Below are 18,453 nucleotides of genomic sequence, written 5' to 3' on the forward strand. Positions count from 1 at the left end.
GGGGTACACTGGAGTATTAGACGTAATTGGACAAATGGTACATGTAGCATTATGCATGGACCAAGTATAATAGTATATATTCCTTCTCTTGTACAAATCCTAATTACAATTTGCAACAAAATAGACACTTTACATATTCTATAACACACCCTTAAGAGCATTTTAACTATTACATATTACGTAGTAGCTAATATTACTTTGGCTTGCTAATTTTTTAGCCAATATGCAACAATTTACGCAAAAGAAATGAACTATTTACGCGACATTAAAGATTACTTAATTTACATAAAAACCCTAAACCTTGATATAAGCTTATAATCTTATAATATATAATTTCATGGAAAAGTATTTGTTATTAACATATTTAAGATAACTAGTACCTGTTTTTGTATATTATGTTTAATGGTGGTAATGCTTTTAAAAGGTAACTACTATTTTTTGCATGTATGTGTCGTCTGTGATAATGATGCTAGAATTTGCATGGAAGAATAATTTAGCCGTCAACAGTTAGTCAACATACAACATTTTTAGTTCAATGCTTGGTGTGCTGCGGTTGAATAAAAAAAAAAGCCACCATATAAATATACCATGTGATGATTTGTATAAATTTAAATAGTTATTTCACTTCCTATAAATTTGATCATACTCTATAATGTTGGTCACATCCTCAGTTAATACTACACCTAGCAATGACTGAGTTCCAAGGCTACCTTTTCTACTTTCTCATATGGCTAATCTCCACTACCTTAATCCTAGCATTCTTTAAATCTAGTCGTGCTAAATATCACCTTCCACCAACGCCCTTTTCGCTTCCCATTGTCGGACATCTTCATCTTCTTGGTCCGATCCCTCACCAAGCCTTTCATCGGCTTTCACAACGATACGGCCCAGTTTTTCGCCTCTTTATGGGCTCTGAACCTTGTGTTGTAGCTTCTTCACCTGAAACAGCCAAAGAGTTCCTCAAAACCTATGAAAATGCATATTTGGACCGGCCACGAAACTCAGCCACTATTTACATTACATACGGATCAAAAGATTTCGCTTTTACTCCATACGGACCCTATTGGAAGTTCATGAAGAAGATAGTCATGTCGCAGCTCCTAAATGGTACAACAATTGACTCCCTCCTTCATGTTAGGCAAGATGAGATTAATCGTTTTATAAAATCATTATCTCAAAAGGCCAATACCGGGGAGGCTGTAAATCTTAACGCGGAGCTAGTGAAGGTGACTAATAATTTGATATCAAAAATACTTCTGAGTGAAAGATGTTCAGAAAACACCGGGAAGGCAGATGACATAAGGAAATTGATCTTTGAGATAACTGAGGTGATGGGCACCTTCAACCTCTCGGATAACATATGGTTATTTAAGAGGCTAGACTTACAGGGATTTGGGAAAAGGGTGAAGGATATTCATAGAAGATTTGATGCATTGATAGAAAGGATTATTAAAGAGCATGAAGACGCAAGAACAAAGGGGTTGGGATCTGAAGGGAAGGACTTGCTCCGCATTTTACTGGATATTGCGGAAGAAGAAAACACAGAGACAGATTTGACAAGAGAGAACATCAAAGCCTTCATTCTGGTAACCAAAAATTCTTCATATATCGCCAATTTGCACAATAACCTTCAAAAATGCGTAGAATTATTTCCCACGTCTATAAACTACCTACAAATCCAAAAAATTCTGTGCTTATTTTGTGTTTGTATGTGCAATGAAATACTAACTTATCTATCTTGTAATTCCAGAATATATTCGTTGCAGGGACAGACAATTCAGCGATTATCACCGAGTGGGCTTTATCGGAGCTTATTAATCATCCAAACGTCATGAAGAAAGCAATAGAAGAAATTGATAATATTGTTGGAAAAAACAGACTTTTACAAGAATCAGACATACCGAACCTGCCATACCTCCAGGCAATAGTCAAGGAGACGCTACGTCTCCACCCACCTGTCCCAATGATTCCAAGAAAATCAACAGACGATCGCACAGTCGCAGGTTACCATATACAAGCAAACACTAGTATTTTTATTAATGTGTGGGCTCTCGGAAGGGACCCAAACTATTGGGAAAATCCACTTGAATTTAGGCCTGAAAGATTTGAGGAGAAGCTGATGGATGTGAGGGGACAACACTTTGAGTTGTTACCATTTGGAAGTGGGAGAAGGATGTGTCCAGGGACTTCATTAGGGCTAAATATGGTCTATGCAACATTCGGTGCTATGATTCAGTGCTTCGAGTGGAAGACTGGGAAAGATGGGAATCTTTCTAACGTTGATATGGAGGAGGGATGTGGTTTAAACCTGCCTAGAGCTAACCCTTTGGTTTGTGTTCCTGTGGCTCGACTTCATCCAATCCCGTTGTCAGCTGATCATGCCATGGGTTGAGTTTAGTCACACTATTTTTATAAGCTGCTTTTGATTTTTATATGGATTATGTCAGTTTAATAAGTTTTAAGTTACGCCCTTGTATCAAATAAAAATACGTGTATAAGCACTTTCTTATATGTATCAAATGTTGGTATCCGACGAGAAATATAGATAAACGAATAGAAAATAGGCTGAACGCTTTTGTTTAATTGATAATAAGTTGCATAGAATGATGAATACTGAACTCTCCAATATAAAGATGATAACAGATATAAACTAAAGACTCGGACTTCAGTGGTGAAGCATGGGCTAATCATAGTGGTGGCCAAAAGTATTCAAGGGTGAGGACTCAATACCCACAAAAACTTAGAATGAAATTGCGAAAATTTACAATATTAAGCGAAAAAAATGGGGATGGCCAGGTACACCCTGGGCACCAAGCAAGTTGCGCCGCTGCCTGACTTAACTATCAGACCAAGTGCTAAGGCACTTTTGTTTAAATTGAAAATAAGCTCAAACGTAAACTTATAGAAATAGACTTCACCTGCACGATTTATGATGCACGAATCATATTTTATCACACTCCTTGATTCATGATCCATAACTCCTAGGCAATGATGAAAGTACACAAATTTCTCTTAAGAGAGGGTTTTTCTTTACACATCTGCAAGATGTTCATTCGTGTTCCAATATTCCAACTTCACATGTTCTTGAGTTACCATTTCCCGAATATAATGGTGCTAGAATTCATTATGCTTTGAGCGACTGAGCATAACTAGATTTTTGCTTAAGTTTAAAGTGGATCAGTTGTCACATTACATTATGTAGGTCCCTGTGCTCTGTGCTGATCGATACGAGATCCGCACGAGGTCTAGGAGTGCGGAATCCTCCTAGACTCGTATATGGTGTATAGACGAAGAACACAAACACGTACACGATCAAATACACAAACAAATACAAGAATGGATAATCAAATCTGCAGATTCATATAATAATAAAACACGTTACATACCGTAACATAAACAGAAACACGACTGACCCGAGGTGAGCTCTACCTCGGGTCGTCTCACACGACTCTCACTCTCTTGCTCTCTCTTGACACTCAAACTGTAACACACACTCTCTGAATTACTGGATTCACTCTGCATAACCTAACACGACACATGTATATATAGACAATCTTCACGGGCTTGGGCTTCAGTAGGCGAAGTTGTTCATAACTTCGCCTAGGGCGAAGTTGTGATAACTTCGCCTAAGGCAGAAGTTGTTACAACTTCGCCGTTGGCGAAGTTGTTATAACTTCGCCTAGGCGAAGTTGTGCTAACTTCGCCTGTGACGATCCGCTGGTCAGAATTGCATAGCGACGGTCACAGAATGCACCAACAGTCTCCCCTTTGACCGTTGCTCTCAATTCTAACAAACACGAAAGATCATCTGTTACAAAACATGCACTAACAGACTCCCTCTTAACTGATGATCTTCTGTTTTGTTCATCAACCAGCCGTGTCTGAATCTGTCCTGTAGCTTCACAAATCTACCAATCACCCAGCGTCTTCCATATCAGATCTCCCCTTCAGTGTAAGCTTCTCCGACTATAACGATTGAGGTCTTTGAAATGCATGCATCCTCGTGCCAATAGATCATCTCAACCAATCACGTGAGTCCATCTGACTTCACCAACACATGAAGTTGGGCTTCCTCCACAACTTCACCAACTCGTCGGCATACGATAAGGTTTAATCTTCAACTACTCAACATCAGGTGATCAATTTCATCACAAAACCACCTTGACAGAATCTAACACATGACCATTAATTAATCCGAAGCATCTTCAATCACCAGGGATAACAATCAAGAACATAGAGACTTTAATTCCCGGTTAAATCCAACTTGTTCCAGAATCTTCACTCGTATAAATAAGCATCACGTTTCAGGATCCAATTCTCGAACGCCTTGAAAATAACATAAATAATATGCTCTGACCGCAATCCAGTAATGACGAAAACCTTCAGTTCAATTTGACTTTCTTCGGTTGGTCAACCACGAACAACAACAATTTCATTGCCCACAAACACCCGAATATGTGTCAATATCCAGTTTCAAACAATATCCCATTCACAACCTCAACTCCAAATCCAGAGTTGATACGTATTTGTTCACACGTAAGACCAAGAGATAACAAGATCACTCGTTGACGGAACAACATCTTTGGTCTCACAATAATCGTGTACACCCGGCCATACAGACGAAAACTCCAAACAATAATTTTTTTTTTTTTTTTTTTTTTTTTTTTTTTTTTTTTTTTTAACTTCACCTGGCCATAACTTCGCCTGGCCATAACTTCGCCTGTTCGCTAACTTCGCCTGGCCATAACTTCGCCAGTTCATAACTTCGCCTGTTCATAACTTCGCCTGTTCATAACTTCGCCAGACCTTATATCTTCGCTGAAACCCTACGAACAGTGACGGCAACTTCGCCTGATGAACAATAACTTCGCCTGAAGAACTGTTCGGCCAGAAACGCACAGAAACGTGCCAGAAACACCAAAACGCAGATCTCGAACCATAGCGTAAGAGCCTAAGGCTCTGATACCACTTGTAGGTCCCTGTGCTGATCGATACGAGATCCGCACGAGGTCTAGGAGTGCGGAATCCTCCTAGACTCGTATATGGTGTATAGACGAAGAACACAAACACGTACACGATCAAATACACAAACAAATACAAGAATGGATAATCAAATCTGCAGATTCATATAATAATAAAACACGTTACATACCGTAACATAAACAGAAACACGACTGACCCGAGGTGAGCTCTACCTCGGGTCGTCTCACACGACTCTCACTCTCTTGCTCTCTCTTGACACTCAAACTGTAACACACACTCTCTGAATTACTGGATTCACTCTGCATAACCTAACACGACACATGTATATATAGACAATCTTCACGGGCTTGGGCTTCAGTAGGCGAAGTTGTTCATAACTTCGCCTAGGGCGAAGTTGTGATAACTTCGCCTAAGGCAGAAGTTGTTACAACTTCGCCGTTGGCGAAGTTGTTATAACTTCGCCTAGGCGAAGTTGTGCTAACTTCGCCTGTGACGATCCGCTGGTCAGAATTGCATAGCGACGGTCACAGAATGCACCAACACATTACGAGTAAGAAAGTGAAGGGGTTTTGTGGTGGTGATATTTTTAGAATTGGCGATAGGGTTGCCAAAAATTTGCGGCAGATGATCATTTGGCTTTGAGGAGATATGGTGGTGGTTAGAGGTGGCAAATGGGTTGGGTTGGGTCGAACGGCTCATGGGTCGAAACGAGTCATGGGTCAAAACGTGTTTGAGTCAGAACGGGTCAATCAACAAAAGGGTTGTTGTTTTAATTGGAATTGGATAGGGTCGGAACAGGGTTCAGTTTTTTTTTGTGAACGAGGATAACTGCGGAAACATTTTAGTTTTTTTAGATTTTTTTTAATTTATATTTTAAGTTATGATTTTTTTTTTTACTTTTTAGGAGTTTTCTATTAAGATAAAAAAACCGTCAAAAAAATATTTAAAAATAATAATAAAAAATCATAACTTAAAAATATAAATAAATAACAAAAAATATAAAACTAAAATGTTTCCTCAGTTATCCTAGTTCCATAAAAAAATCCACTTGAACAACAACGATGAGGTAATTGGATATAGGAGTTAGTTGCGAGCTGGTAATGGGGTGTTGTATGTGCGTTGAATTGAATTATCACATGTGATATGATATAGATCCATGATTAAAGGGTGTCGGCTATGGTCATTTAACCGACGTAAAGATCATGTTCTAAGTTGTGAATTTGTTAAACTTGATGTTAGCAGGCCATAATATGTTCCCAGACAGTTCACTAGTGTGACATTCGTCAAATTTGAATGTTGTATTTGTATTCGTTTACCCGGCCCACTTTGTATTCGTATATTCATTTATTAATAAAATAGTGTATTTATTGAGTATTTATGGTTGTTATGTTGTTGTGTTTTTACAAACTCATTTTCAAGTAGCATTTCATGTGTTTTTTTTACGTAAACTTGCATCCAAAGCAAGTCCAATGGCCAAATATGTCAAAATCCCAAAATTCTGATTACGTTAAGCATGCATCGCGACAGCCACAAGTTATGTGTAACACCCCGACCAAAGGCGGATTATACATCGGGGCGCCACGTATTGTTTCATTACTCGTGACACTATTGGGTGTCAATATTTAATAAATACATTCATTCGCGCACGCGCAACGTATACACAAGATATAAATAAACCAACATAAATCAATATATTATAAGGCAAAATATTCGATCAACAATACTTGTCTTGATACATTTTAATCTAGGTCCAAAAGTAAAAACGTCCTACGTGTCCACAAGCTCCAAATGTAGCTACAGCAAACCTGAACATGTGTTAAAATAAACGTCAAACACTTGCGTGTTGGTGAGAAATCAAGTTTAATAGTTAATACATAGATAAATCTGCGCGCAACATGTGTATGTCTGGTTTTCAACAAGGGTGTAATCCGATCGGGACCAACTCTAAGATTCATAGACTGCCAGTGCTCACAATTGAGCTCACAAACAAGACAAACTGTGCATGTGTAAACAAAAGAGAAAATCATAAACGATAGTTCTCCCGTGTTCATCTAATGGTACCATGAGAACTGCGGAATAGACCGACAAGACGGTTAATGATCCACACATACAAATAAACAGCCAAGTCTACGTCCTCAACACATGGGATACTGCGCGACTAAAGTTCATAAACAGTTTGAGACTCTAAGTTTGTACGAACACATGAACATCCCAAAACTTTAAAATAAAAAGGGATTACGTACGAGATTACTCACTTGATAATCGATGTGAAGATAGGTAAGGCAAGAACCAAACAAGCAAAGTTAACCTATAATTAAAGATCATCGTTTTAATGATTTGTTTTAAGTCTTGATTATAAGTTAGCATAATTAATAAGTAAATTATTATATATAATATATTATATATTACCGGAAATCAGGGCAGAACAGGAGAGACGAAGGCAGAGAGGAAGACAACAGCAAGGAGCAAGAGAGAACAGGAGAGTTTAATTTAAGTGTTTGTGTGTGATGTGTTAGGGAAAATAACATTATTATTTATAGGAAAACCCTAGGGAACACAATCCCTAGAAAAGAGGAAAAGATCTCCAAAAAGTAAAAGATTCGAAAAGCAAAAGATATCAAAAGATATGGCAGCTGCAGGGGGCAAAGGAAAAGCTGACAGGAACAGTAAAAGGGCATGGGCGGTTCAGATAAAGGTACTGGTCAAAGCATGGAAAAGCAGATCTCCAAAGATATTGTCAGTCACTTTTTCTGTCAACCAATGGGGTTGGTGCGCATGCTGCGCCGAAAGTAACTTTTCAGACATAAGACAGGTTAGGTCAACAGCTCAGAAGATAAGACAACACAAAAGCTAACGGCTAGATTAAACAGGAGAAAAGACAAGACATAGCGCGAGAAAGCATCGAGCGCGAAGGCAAGAGTGCGCGAGCGCGAAGGCAGACAGAACCAACCTTAACGCGTCGCGGGAAGAATTACATTTCTAAGCGCGCCGCGGGAAGAACTTCAATTCTAAGCGCGTCGCAAGAAGAACTATATTCCTTAGCGCGTCGCGGGAAGAACGGTATCTATAGCGCGCCGCGGGAAGAACTAAAATCCTTAGCGCGCTGCGGGGACAGTTCGTCTCGCGTATCGCAGTAACAGGTGGTCTTCACGCAGGCTTCCTTGTAAGGAGTCTGGCGCGTGGAGCTGCGCAGACAACCTTAGGCGGGAAGGAACAAGGATAAAAAGAGGGTTCAAGGCTTAAGGGCGGGACGGCGACAAGAGGGAAAAGAAGGCGGAAAGAGAGAAGAAGAGGGACGGGACGGCGGAAAGAAAGAGAGAGAGAGGCGGGAAAGAAAATATATTTTTATTATTAAAAGTAAAATATAAGTATAAATAAATATTAAATCATAAAAGAAAGAGATCGGATAGGAGAAACGGGTACCTGGGTCGGGTCGGATTCGGGCAGATGTCACAGTCTCCCCTACTTTAAGAAATTTCGTCCCGAAATTTATCTTGAAGTAGGTTGCGCAGAGAACAGGTGCGGGTACTTGATCTTCATTTGATCTTCCCTTTCCCATGTAAACTCGGCTCCGCGCTTGGACTCCCAGCGAACTTTCATGATAGGGATACGACTGCGCTTGGTTTGCTTAACCTCGCGATCCATAATCTCAACAGGCTTCTCAACGAAATGCATAGATTCATCAACTTGAACTTCATCAAGTGGAATGTGAAGGTTCTCGTCAGCTAAACACTTCTTGAGATTGGATACATGGAACGTTGGATGCACATTACTGAGCGCGGGCGGCAGGTCAAGTCTGTAGGCAACTTTTCCTACACGCGCGAGAATCTTAAATGGTCCAACAAATCGAGGAGCAAGCTTACCCTTCTTCCCAAAGCGGACAACACCTTTCCAAGGCGACACTTTGAGGAGAACAAGATCACCAACTTGAAATTCGAGAGGCTTTCGCCTGCGATCTGCGTAACTCTTCTGTCGGCTTCTGGCAGTCAGCAGATGATCACGGATCTTGGCGATCTTATCGGTTGTCTCTTGAATTAGTTCGGGTCCTGTGATTTGAGCTTCTCCCACTTCGCTCCAACAAATCGGGGAGCGGCACTTACGACCGTAAAGTGCTTCAAATGGGGCCATACAGATACTGGAATGATAGCTGTTATTATAAGAGAACTCGATCAAAGGCAGGTGCGAATCCCAATTACCTCCAAAATCAAGAACACTAGATCGGAGCATATCCTCAAGAGTTTGAATAGTTCGCTCAGACTGTCCGTCAGTCTGAGGATGATATGCAGTACTCATGTCCAAACGAGTTCCTAACGCAGATTGGAGAGATTTCCAAAAGCGGGATATAAAACGGCCATCGCGATCGGATATGATGCTCAAAGGAGTGCCATGGCGGCAGACGATTTCCTTGACATAAAGCTGCGCGAGTTGCTCAACACGGTAGTTTTCACGAATGGGCAGGAAGTGAGCAGACTTAGTCAAACGATCCACTATTACCCAAATGCTATCATGTTTGAACCTGGGAAAGATGGGAATCTTTCTAACATTGATATGGAGGAGGGATGTGGTTTAAACCTGCCTAGAGCTAACCCTTTGGTTTGTGTTCCTGTGGCTCGACTTCATCCAATCCCGTTGTCAGCTGATCATGCCATGGGTTGAGTTTAGTCACACTATTTTTATAAGCTGCTTTTGATTTTTATATGGATTATGTCAGTTTAATAAGTTTTAAGTTACGCCCTTGTATCAAATAAAAATACGTGTATAAGCACTTTCTTATATGTATCAAATGTTGGTATCCGACGAGAAATATAGATAAACGAATAGAAAATAGGCTGAACGCTTTTGTTTAATTGATAATAAGTTGCATAGAATGATGAATACTGAACTCTCCAATATAAAGATGATAACAGATATAAACTAAAGACTCGGACTTCAGTGGTGAAGCATGGGCTAATCATAGTGGTGGCCAAAAGTATTCAAGGGTGAGGACTCAATACCCACAAAAACTTCGAATGAAATTGCGAAAATTTACAATATTAAGCGAAAAAAATGGGGATGGCCAGGTACACCCTGGGCACCAAGCAAGTTGCGCCGCTGCCTGACTTAACTATCAGACCAAGTGCTAAGGCACTTTTTTTTAAATTGAAAATAAGCTCAAACGTAAACTTATAGAAATAGACTTCACCTGCACGATTTATGATGCACGAATCATATTTTATCACACTCCTTGATTCATGATCCATAACTCCTAGGCAATGATGAAAGTACACAAATTTCTCTTAAGAGAGGGTTTTTCTTTACACATCTGCAAGATGTTCATTCGTGTTCCAATATTCCAACTTCACATGTTCTTGAGTTACCATTTCCCGAATATAATGGTGCTAGAATTCATTATGCTTTGAGCGACTGAGCATAACTAGATTTTTGCTTAAGTTTAAAGTGGATCAGTTGTCACATTACATTAAGAGTAAGAAAGTGAAGGGGTTTTGTGGTGGTGATATTTTTAGAATTGGCGATAGGGTTGCCAAAAATTTGCGGCAGATGATCATTTGGCTTTGAGGAGATATGGTGGTGGTTAGAGGTGGCAAATGGGTTGGGTTGGGTCGAACGGCTCATGGGTCGAAACGAGTCATGGGTCAAAACGTGTTTGAGTCAGAACGGGTCAATCAACAAAAGGGTTGTTTTAATTGGAATTGGATAGGGTCGGAACAGGGTTCAGTTTTTTTTTGTGAACGAGGATAACTGCGGAAACATTTTAGTTTTTTTAGATTTTTTTTAATTTATATTTTAAGTTATGATTTTTTTTTTTTACTTTTTAGGAGTTTTCTATTAAGATAAAAAAACCGTCAAAAAAATATTTAAAAAAAATAATAAAAAATCATAACTTAAAAATATAAATAAATAACAAAAAATATAAAACTAAAATGTTTCCTCAGTTATCCTAGTTCCATAAAAAAATCCACTTGAACAACAACGATGAGGTAATTGGATATAGGAGTTAGTTGCGAGCTGGTAATGGGGTGTTGTATGTGCGTTGAATTGAATTATCACATGTGTTATGATATAGATCCATGATTAAAGGGTGTCGGCTATGGTCATTTAACCGACGTAAAGATCATGTTCTAAGTTGTGAATTTGTTAAACTTGATGTTAGCAGGCCATAATATGTTCCCAGACAGTTCACTAGTGTGACATTCGTCAAATTTGAATGTTGTATTTGTATTCGTTTACCCGGCCCACTTTGTATTCGTATATTCATTTATTAATAAAATAGTGTATTTATTGAGTATTTATGGTTGTTATGTTGTTGTGTTTTTACAAACTCATTTTCAAGTAGCATTTCATGTGTTTTTTTTACGTAAACTTGCATCCAAAGCAAGTCCAATGGCCAAATATGTCAAAATCCCAAAATTTTGATTACGTTAAGCATGCATCGCGACAGCCACAAGTTATGCTCATCACGTAGTGTGACGATCCTAGGGTTCGTCCGAGAAACCACTTGGGCGGGCTACACGATAGCCATTCTCTCCGCCCGTCGTGTAACATCTCGAAAATTTCCATGCTAACTTTAGACTAATTAGGACAACTCATGAAAAATAAAGGACTAAAAATATTTTCCAAAATATGTAATGGATACTGTGAAATGATAAAGTGAGTTTATCCCACATTGGTGAAATATGAAAGTGAGGTTATCCCACATTGATAGAAAGATAAAATTATGAGCTCCTTGTAAGGAGAATGACTCACAAGATAATATTCTTGTATGGCAAGACACTTAGTGCCCTTAGCAAGGGTGCGAAGCATCCGAAGCGCACGGGCTCGGGCGATTGACACAATATAGCGCTTTGATAATGCACTTCGCACACTTGCATAATCGCGAGCGGCTTCAGAGCAGCTGTAGTAGTTTTGTAAAAAGGTATCAAAATGAAATCTTTTATTTTTTAATCCATCGCGCTACGTGACGGATGAAATATAAGTGGCTGGTGTTTGGAGAACATGAGATGACATACTTGTGTGCGAGTAGGGACTAAGGAGTAAATGATGTCACTTTTTTTTAAACTTGTTTAGGCATATATGATCACTGGCAGAACTATTAACTTTTAATCAATGAGTTGATATACAAATTTCTTATTCTAATAATAGTCTTTACTATGTAAAATAAACTTGAGTAAGGTAAACGAATAAAAAAAGTAAGCTTTTAATTTTTTTAAAATTAATTTAAATAAACTAGTAAAATATATAGTATAATAATGTATTGTATATAATTTATGAATATTTAGTTGACAAGTAATCTGACAACATTGACTTTGCTAGAAGCTATTAGATTTACGGTTGACTAAATTATTAAAATACCCTATTTTCCTATTATCTTCTTCACATAATTCCATTTCAACTCCTTAAATTGCCACACATATCTAAAAACAAGTTCCGGTGAACCATCTAATCGTCGTTGCCTTCAATTTCAAGCCGAAAACAATAGGGGAGGGGGGGCAGTCCCTCCCCGCTAGAGGTGCACAAATCGGTTTTTTTTAAAAAACCGGTTCGGTTAATAACCGGACCGGTTTTTCTTGGCCTGGAAAAAAACCGGTTTTTAAATAACCGGACCGGTTTATTAACCGGTTTTTTTGGTGCAAAACTCGGACCGGTCTAACCGGTTAGGACCGGTTTAGAAACCGGTTAGAACCGGTTAATAACCGGTTTTTTTAATTAACCGGTTTTTTTTTTAAAATAACCGGTTAATAACCGGTTTTTTTCATAATAACGGTTTTAAAATTAACCGGTTTTTTCCATAACCGGTTCAGTAACCGGTTTTTTCTCTAGAACTTGTAACCGATATACGAACCGGCGGTTACTAAACCGGTCAAACCGGTTTTTAAATAACCGGTTTTTGTAAAAACCGGTTTTCGGTTTAAACCGTTGAACCGGTTCACCAACCGGTTTTTTTGCCCATCTCTACTCCCCGCCCCACTATATCTCGCCCATGAAGCTTCAAGTTGTTTTTCGGCCTTAATTAGCTTGCAGGGGTACACTGGAGTATTAGACGTAATTGGACAAATGGTACATGTAGCATTATGCATGGACCAAGTATAATAGTATATATTCCTTCTCTTGTACAAATCCTAATTACAATTTGCAACAAAATAGACACTTTACATATTCTATAACACACCCTTAAGAGCATTTTAACTATTACATATTACGTAGTAGCTAATATTACTTTGGCTTGCTAATTTTTTAGCCAATATGCAACAATTTACGCAAAAGAAATGAACTATTTACGCGACATTAAAGATTACTTAATTTACATAAAAACCCTAAACCTTGATATAAGCTTATAATCTTATAATATATAATTTCATGGAAAAGTATTTGTTATTAACATATTTAAGATAACTAGTACCTGTTTTTGTATATTATGTTTAATGGTGGTAATGCTTTTAAAAGGTAACTACTATTTTTTGCATGTATGTGTCGTCTGTGATAATGATGCTAGAATTTGCATGGAAGAATAATTTAGCCGTCAACAGTTAGTCAACATACAACATTTTTAGTTCAATGCTTGGTGTGCTGCGGTTGAATAAAAAAAAAAAGCCACCATATAAATATACCATGTGATGATTTGTATAAATTTAAATAGTTATTTCACTTCCTATAAATTTGATCATACTCTATAATGTTGGTCACATCCTCAGTTAATACTACACCTAGCAATGACTGAGTTCCAAGGCTACCTTTTCTACTTTCTCATATGGCTAATCTCCACTACCTTAATCCTAGCATTCTTTAAATTTAGTCGTGCTAAATATCACCTTCCACCAACGCCCTTTTCGCTTCCCATTGTCGGACATCTTCATCTTCTTGGTCCGATCCCTCACCAAGCCTTTCATCGGCTTTCACAACGATACGGCCCAGTTTTTCGCCTCTTTATGGGCTCTGAACCTTGTGTTGTAGCTTCTTCACCTGAAACAGCCAAAGAGTTCCTCAAAACCTATGAAAATGCATATTTGGACCGGCCACGAAACTCAGCCACTATTTACATTACATACGGATCAAAAGATTTCGCTTTTACTCCATACGGACCCTATTGGAAGTTCATGAAGAAGATAGTCATGTCGCAGCTCCTAAATGGTACAACAATTGACTCCCTCCTTCATGTTAGGCAAGATGAGATTAATCGTTTTATAAAATCATTATCTCAAAAGGCCAATACCGGGGAGGCTGTAAATCTTAACGCGGAGCTAGTGAAGGTGACTAATAATTTGATATCAAAAATACTTCTGAGTGAAAGATGTTCAGAAAACACCGGGAAGGCAGATGACATAAGGAAATTGATCTTTGAGATAACTGAGGTGATGGGCACCTTCAACCTCTCGGATAACATATGGTTATTTAAGAGGCTAGACTTACAGGGATTTGGGAAAAGGGTGAAGGATATTCATAGAAGATTTGATGCATTGATAGAAAGGATTATTAAAGAGCATGAAGACGCAAGAACAAAGGGGTTGGGATCTGAAGGGAAGGACTTGCTCCGCATTTTACTGGATATTGCGGAAGAAGAAAACACAGAGACAGATTTGACAAGAGAGAACATCAAAGCCTTCATTCTGGTAACCAAAAATTCTTCATATATCGCCAATTTGCACAATAACCTTCAAAAATGCGTAGAATTATTTCCCACGTCTATAAACTACCTACAAATCCAAAAAATTCTATGCTTATTTTGTGTTTGTATGTGCAATGAAATACTAACTTATCTATCTTGTAATTCCAGAATATATTCGTTGCAGGGACAGACAATTCAGCGATTATCACCGAGTGGGCTTTATCGGAGCTTATTAATCATCCAAACGTCATGAAGAAAGCAATAGAAGAAATTGATAATATTGTTGGAAAAAACAGACTTTTACAAGAATCAGACATACCGAACCTGCCATACCTCCAGGCAATAGTCAAGGAGACGCTACGTCTCCACCCACCTGTCCCAATGATTCCAAGAAAATCAACAGACGACCGCACAGTCGCAGGTTACCATATACAAGCAAACACTAGTATTTTTATTAATGTGTGGGCTCTCGGAAGGGACCCAAACTATTGGGAAAATCCACTTGAATTTAGGCCTGAAAGATTTGAGGAGAAGCTGATGGATGTGAGGGGACAACACTTTGAGTTGTTACCATTTGGAAGTGGGAGAAGGATGTGTCCAGGGACTTCATTAGGGCTAAATATGGTCTATGCAACATTCGGTGCTATGATTCAGTGCTTCGAGTGGAAGACTGGGAAAGATGGGAATCTTTCTAACGTTGATATGGAGGAGGGATGTGGTTTAAACCTGCCTAGAGCTAACCCTTTGGTTTGTGTTCCTGTGGCTCGACTTCATCCAATCCCGTTGTCAGCTGATCATGCCATGGGTTGAGTTTAGTCACACTATTTTTATAAGCTGCTTTTGATTTTTATATGGATTATGTCAGTTTAATAAGTTTTAAGTTACGCCCTTGTATCAAATAAAAATACGTGTATAAGCACTTATATGTATCAAATGTTGGTATCCGACGAGAAATATAGATAAACGAATAGAAAATAGGCTGAACGCTTTTGTTTAATTGATAATAAGTTGCATAGAATGATGAATACTGAACTCTCCAATATAAAGATGATAACAGATATAAACTAAAGACTCGGACTTCAGTGGTGAAGCATGGGCTAATCATAGTGGTGGCCAAAAGTATTCAAGGGTGAGGACTCAATACCCACAAAAACTTCGAATGAAATTGCGAAAATTTACAATATTAAGCGAAAAAAATGGGGATGGCCAGGTACACCCTGGGCACCAAGCAAGTTGCGCCGCTGCCTGACTTAACTATCAGACCAAGTGCTAAGGCACTTTTGTTTAAATTGAAAATAAGCTCAAACGTAAACTTATAGAAATAGACTTCACCTGCACGATTTATGATGCACGAATCATATTTTATCACACTCCTTGATTCATGATCCATAACTCCTAGGCAATGATGAAAGTACACAAATTTCTCTTAAGAGAGGGTTTTTCTTTACACATCTGCAAGATGTTCATTCGTGTTCCAATATTCCAACTTCACATGTTCTTGAGTTACCATTTCCCGAATATAATGGTGCTAGAATTCATTATGCTTTGAGCGACTGAGCATAACTAGATTTTTGCTTAAGTTTAAAGTGGATCAGTTGTCACATTACATTACGAGTAAGAAAGTGAAGGGGTTTTGTGGTGGTGATATTTTTAGAATTGGCGATAGGGTTGCCAAAAATTTGCGGCAGATGATCATTTGGCTTTGAGGAGATATGGTGGTGGTTAGAGGTGGCAAATGGGTTGGGTTGGGTCGAACGGCTCATGGGTCGAAACGAGTCATGGGTCAAAACGTGTTTGAGTCAGAACGGGTCAATCAACAAAAGGGTTGTTGTTTTAATTGGAATTGGATAGGGTCGGAACAGGGTTCAGTTTTTTTTTGTGAACGAGGATAACTGCGGAAACATTTTAGTTTTTTTAGATTTTTTTTAATTTATATTTTAAGTTATGATTTTTTTTTTTACTTTTTAGGAGTTTTCTATTAAGATAAAAAAACCGTCAAAAAAATATTTAAAAATAATAATAAAAAATCATAACTTAAAAATATAAATAAATAACAAAAAATATAAAACTAAAATGTTTCCTCAGTTATCCTAGTTCCATAAAAAAATCCACTTGAACAACAACGATGAGGTAATTGGATATAGGAGTTAGTTGCGAGCTGGTAATGGGGTGTTGTATGTGCGTTGAATTGAATTATCACATGTGTTATGATATAGATCCATGATTAAAGGGTGTCGGCTATGGTCATTTAACCGACGTAAAGATCATGTTCTAAGTTGTGAATTTGTTAAACTTGATGTTAGCAGGCCATAATATGTTCCCAGACAGTTCACTAGTGTGACATTCGTCAAATTTGAATGTTGTATTTGTATTCGTTTACCCGGCCCACTTTGTATTCGTATATTCATTTATTAATAAAATAGTGTATTTATTGAGTATTTATGGTTGTTATGTTGTTGTGTTTTTACAAACTCATTTTCAAGTAGCATTTCATGTGTTTTTTTTACGTAAACTTGCATCCAAAGCAAGTCCAATGGCCAAATATGTCAAAATCCCAAAATTCTGATTACGTTAAGCATGCATCGCGACAGCCACAAGTTATGCTCATCACGTAGTGTGACGATCCTAGGGTTCGTCCGAGAAACCACTTGGGCGGGCTACACGATAGCCATTCTCTCCGCCCGTCGTGTAAACATCTCGAAAATTTCCATGCTAACTTTAGACAAATTAGGACAACTCATGAAAAATAAAGGACTAAAAATATTTTCCAAAATATGTAATGGATACTGTGAAATGATAAAGTGAGTTTATCCCAAATTGGTGAAATATGAAAGTGAGGTTATCCCACATTGATAGAAAGATAAAATTATGAGCTCCTTGTAAGGAGAATGACTCACAAGATAATATTCTTGTATGGCAAGACACTTAGTGCCCTTAGCAAGGGTGCGAAGCATCCGAAGCGCACGGGCTCGGGCGATTGACACAATATAGCGCTTTGATAATGCACTTCGCACACTTGCATAATCGCGAGCGGCTTCAGAGCTGCCGTAGTAGTTTTGTAAAAAGGTATCAAAATGAAATCTTTTATTTTTTAATCCATCGCGCTACGTGACGGATGAAATATAAGTGGCTGGTGTTTGGAGAACATGAGATGACATACTTGCGTGCGAGTAGGGACTAAGGAGTAAATGATGTCACTTTTTTTTAAACTTGTTTAGGCATATATGATCACTGGCAGAACTATTAACTTTTAATCAATGAGTTGATATACAAATTTCTTTTTCTAATAATAGTCTTTACTATGTAAAATAAACTTGAGTAAGGTAAACGAATAAAAAAAGTAAGCTTTTAATTTTTTTAAAATTAATTTAAATAAACTAGTAAAATATATAGTATAATAATGTATTGTATATAATTTATGAATATTTAGTTGACAAGTAATCTGACAACATTGACTTTGCTAGAAGCTATTAGATTTACGGTTGACTAAATTATTAAAATACCCTATTTTCCTATTATCTTCTTCACATAATTCCATTTCTACTCCTTAAATTGCCACACATATCTAAAAACAAGTTCCGGCGAACCATCTAATCGTCGTTGCCTTCAATTTCAAGCCGAAAACAATAGGGGAGGGGGGGCAGTCCCTCCCCGCTAGAGGTGCACAAATCGGTTTTTTTTAAAAAACCGGTTCGGTTAATAACCGGACCGGTTTTTCTTGGCCTGGAAAAAAACCGGTTTTTAAATAACCGGACCGGTTTATTAACCGGTTTTTTTGGTGCAAAACTCGGACCGGTCTAACCGGTTAGGACCGGTTTAGAAACCGGTTAGAACCGGTTAATAACCGGTTTTTTTAATTAACCGGTTTT

General features: G+C 38.2%; 2 protein-coding genes across 2 annotated transcripts; both read left to right on the forward strand.

Annotated features, from left to right (window-relative positions):
• The first annotated feature begins 689 nt into the window (after positions 1–689).
• On the forward strand, positions 690–2,546 carry LOC143553749 (cytochrome P450 93A3-like). The gene is made up of 2 exons (XM_077043670.1): positions 690–1,586; positions 1,751–2,546. Exons 1-2 carry the CDS (start codon positions 690–692, stop codon positions 2,390–2,392), a joined length of 1,539 nt encoding a protein of 512 aa, XP_076899785.1. The 3' UTR covers positions 2,393–2,546.
• An 11,145-nt stretch (positions 2,547–13,691) lies between these two features.
• LOC143553761 (cytochrome P450 93A3-like) lies at positions 13,692–15,474 on the forward strand. The gene is made up of 2 exons (XM_077043677.1): positions 13,692–14,588; positions 14,753–15,474. Exons 1-2 carry the CDS (start codon positions 13,692–13,694, stop codon positions 15,392–15,394), a joined length of 1,539 nt encoding a protein of 512 aa, XP_076899792.1. The 3' UTR covers positions 15,395–15,474.
• Positions 15,475–18,453: the final 2,979 nt, after the last annotated feature.

Source organism: Bidens hawaiensis, unplaced genomic scaffold (genome assembly GCF_021521415.1).
Source record: "Bidens hawaiensis isolate Kalapana, Puna unplaced genomic scaffold, B.hawaiensis_p1.1 tig00001032_1, whole genome shotgun sequence".
In the NCBI taxonomy this organism is placed as follows: Eukaryota; Viridiplantae; Streptophyta; class Magnoliopsida; order Asterales; family Asteraceae; genus Bidens; species Bidens hawaiensis.

Bases quoted from the DNA above. Each gene is read 5' to 3' on its own strand.
- LOC143553749 (XM_077043670.1), top strand. From the start codon at position 690: ATGACTGAGTTCCAAGGCTACCTTTTCTACTTTCTCATATGGCTAATC. The intron at 1,587-1,750 runs GTAACCAAAAAT...TTGTAATTCCAG, and splicing joins ACATCAAAGCCTTCATTCTG to AATATATTCGTTGCAGGGAC.
- LOC143553761 (XM_077043677.1), top strand. From the start codon at position 13,692: ATGACTGAGTTCCAAGGCTACCTTTTCTACTTTCTCATATGGCTAATC. The intron at 14,589-14,752 runs GTAACCAAAAAT...TTGTAATTCCAG, and splicing joins ACATCAAAGCCTTCATTCTG to AATATATTCGTTGCAGGGAC.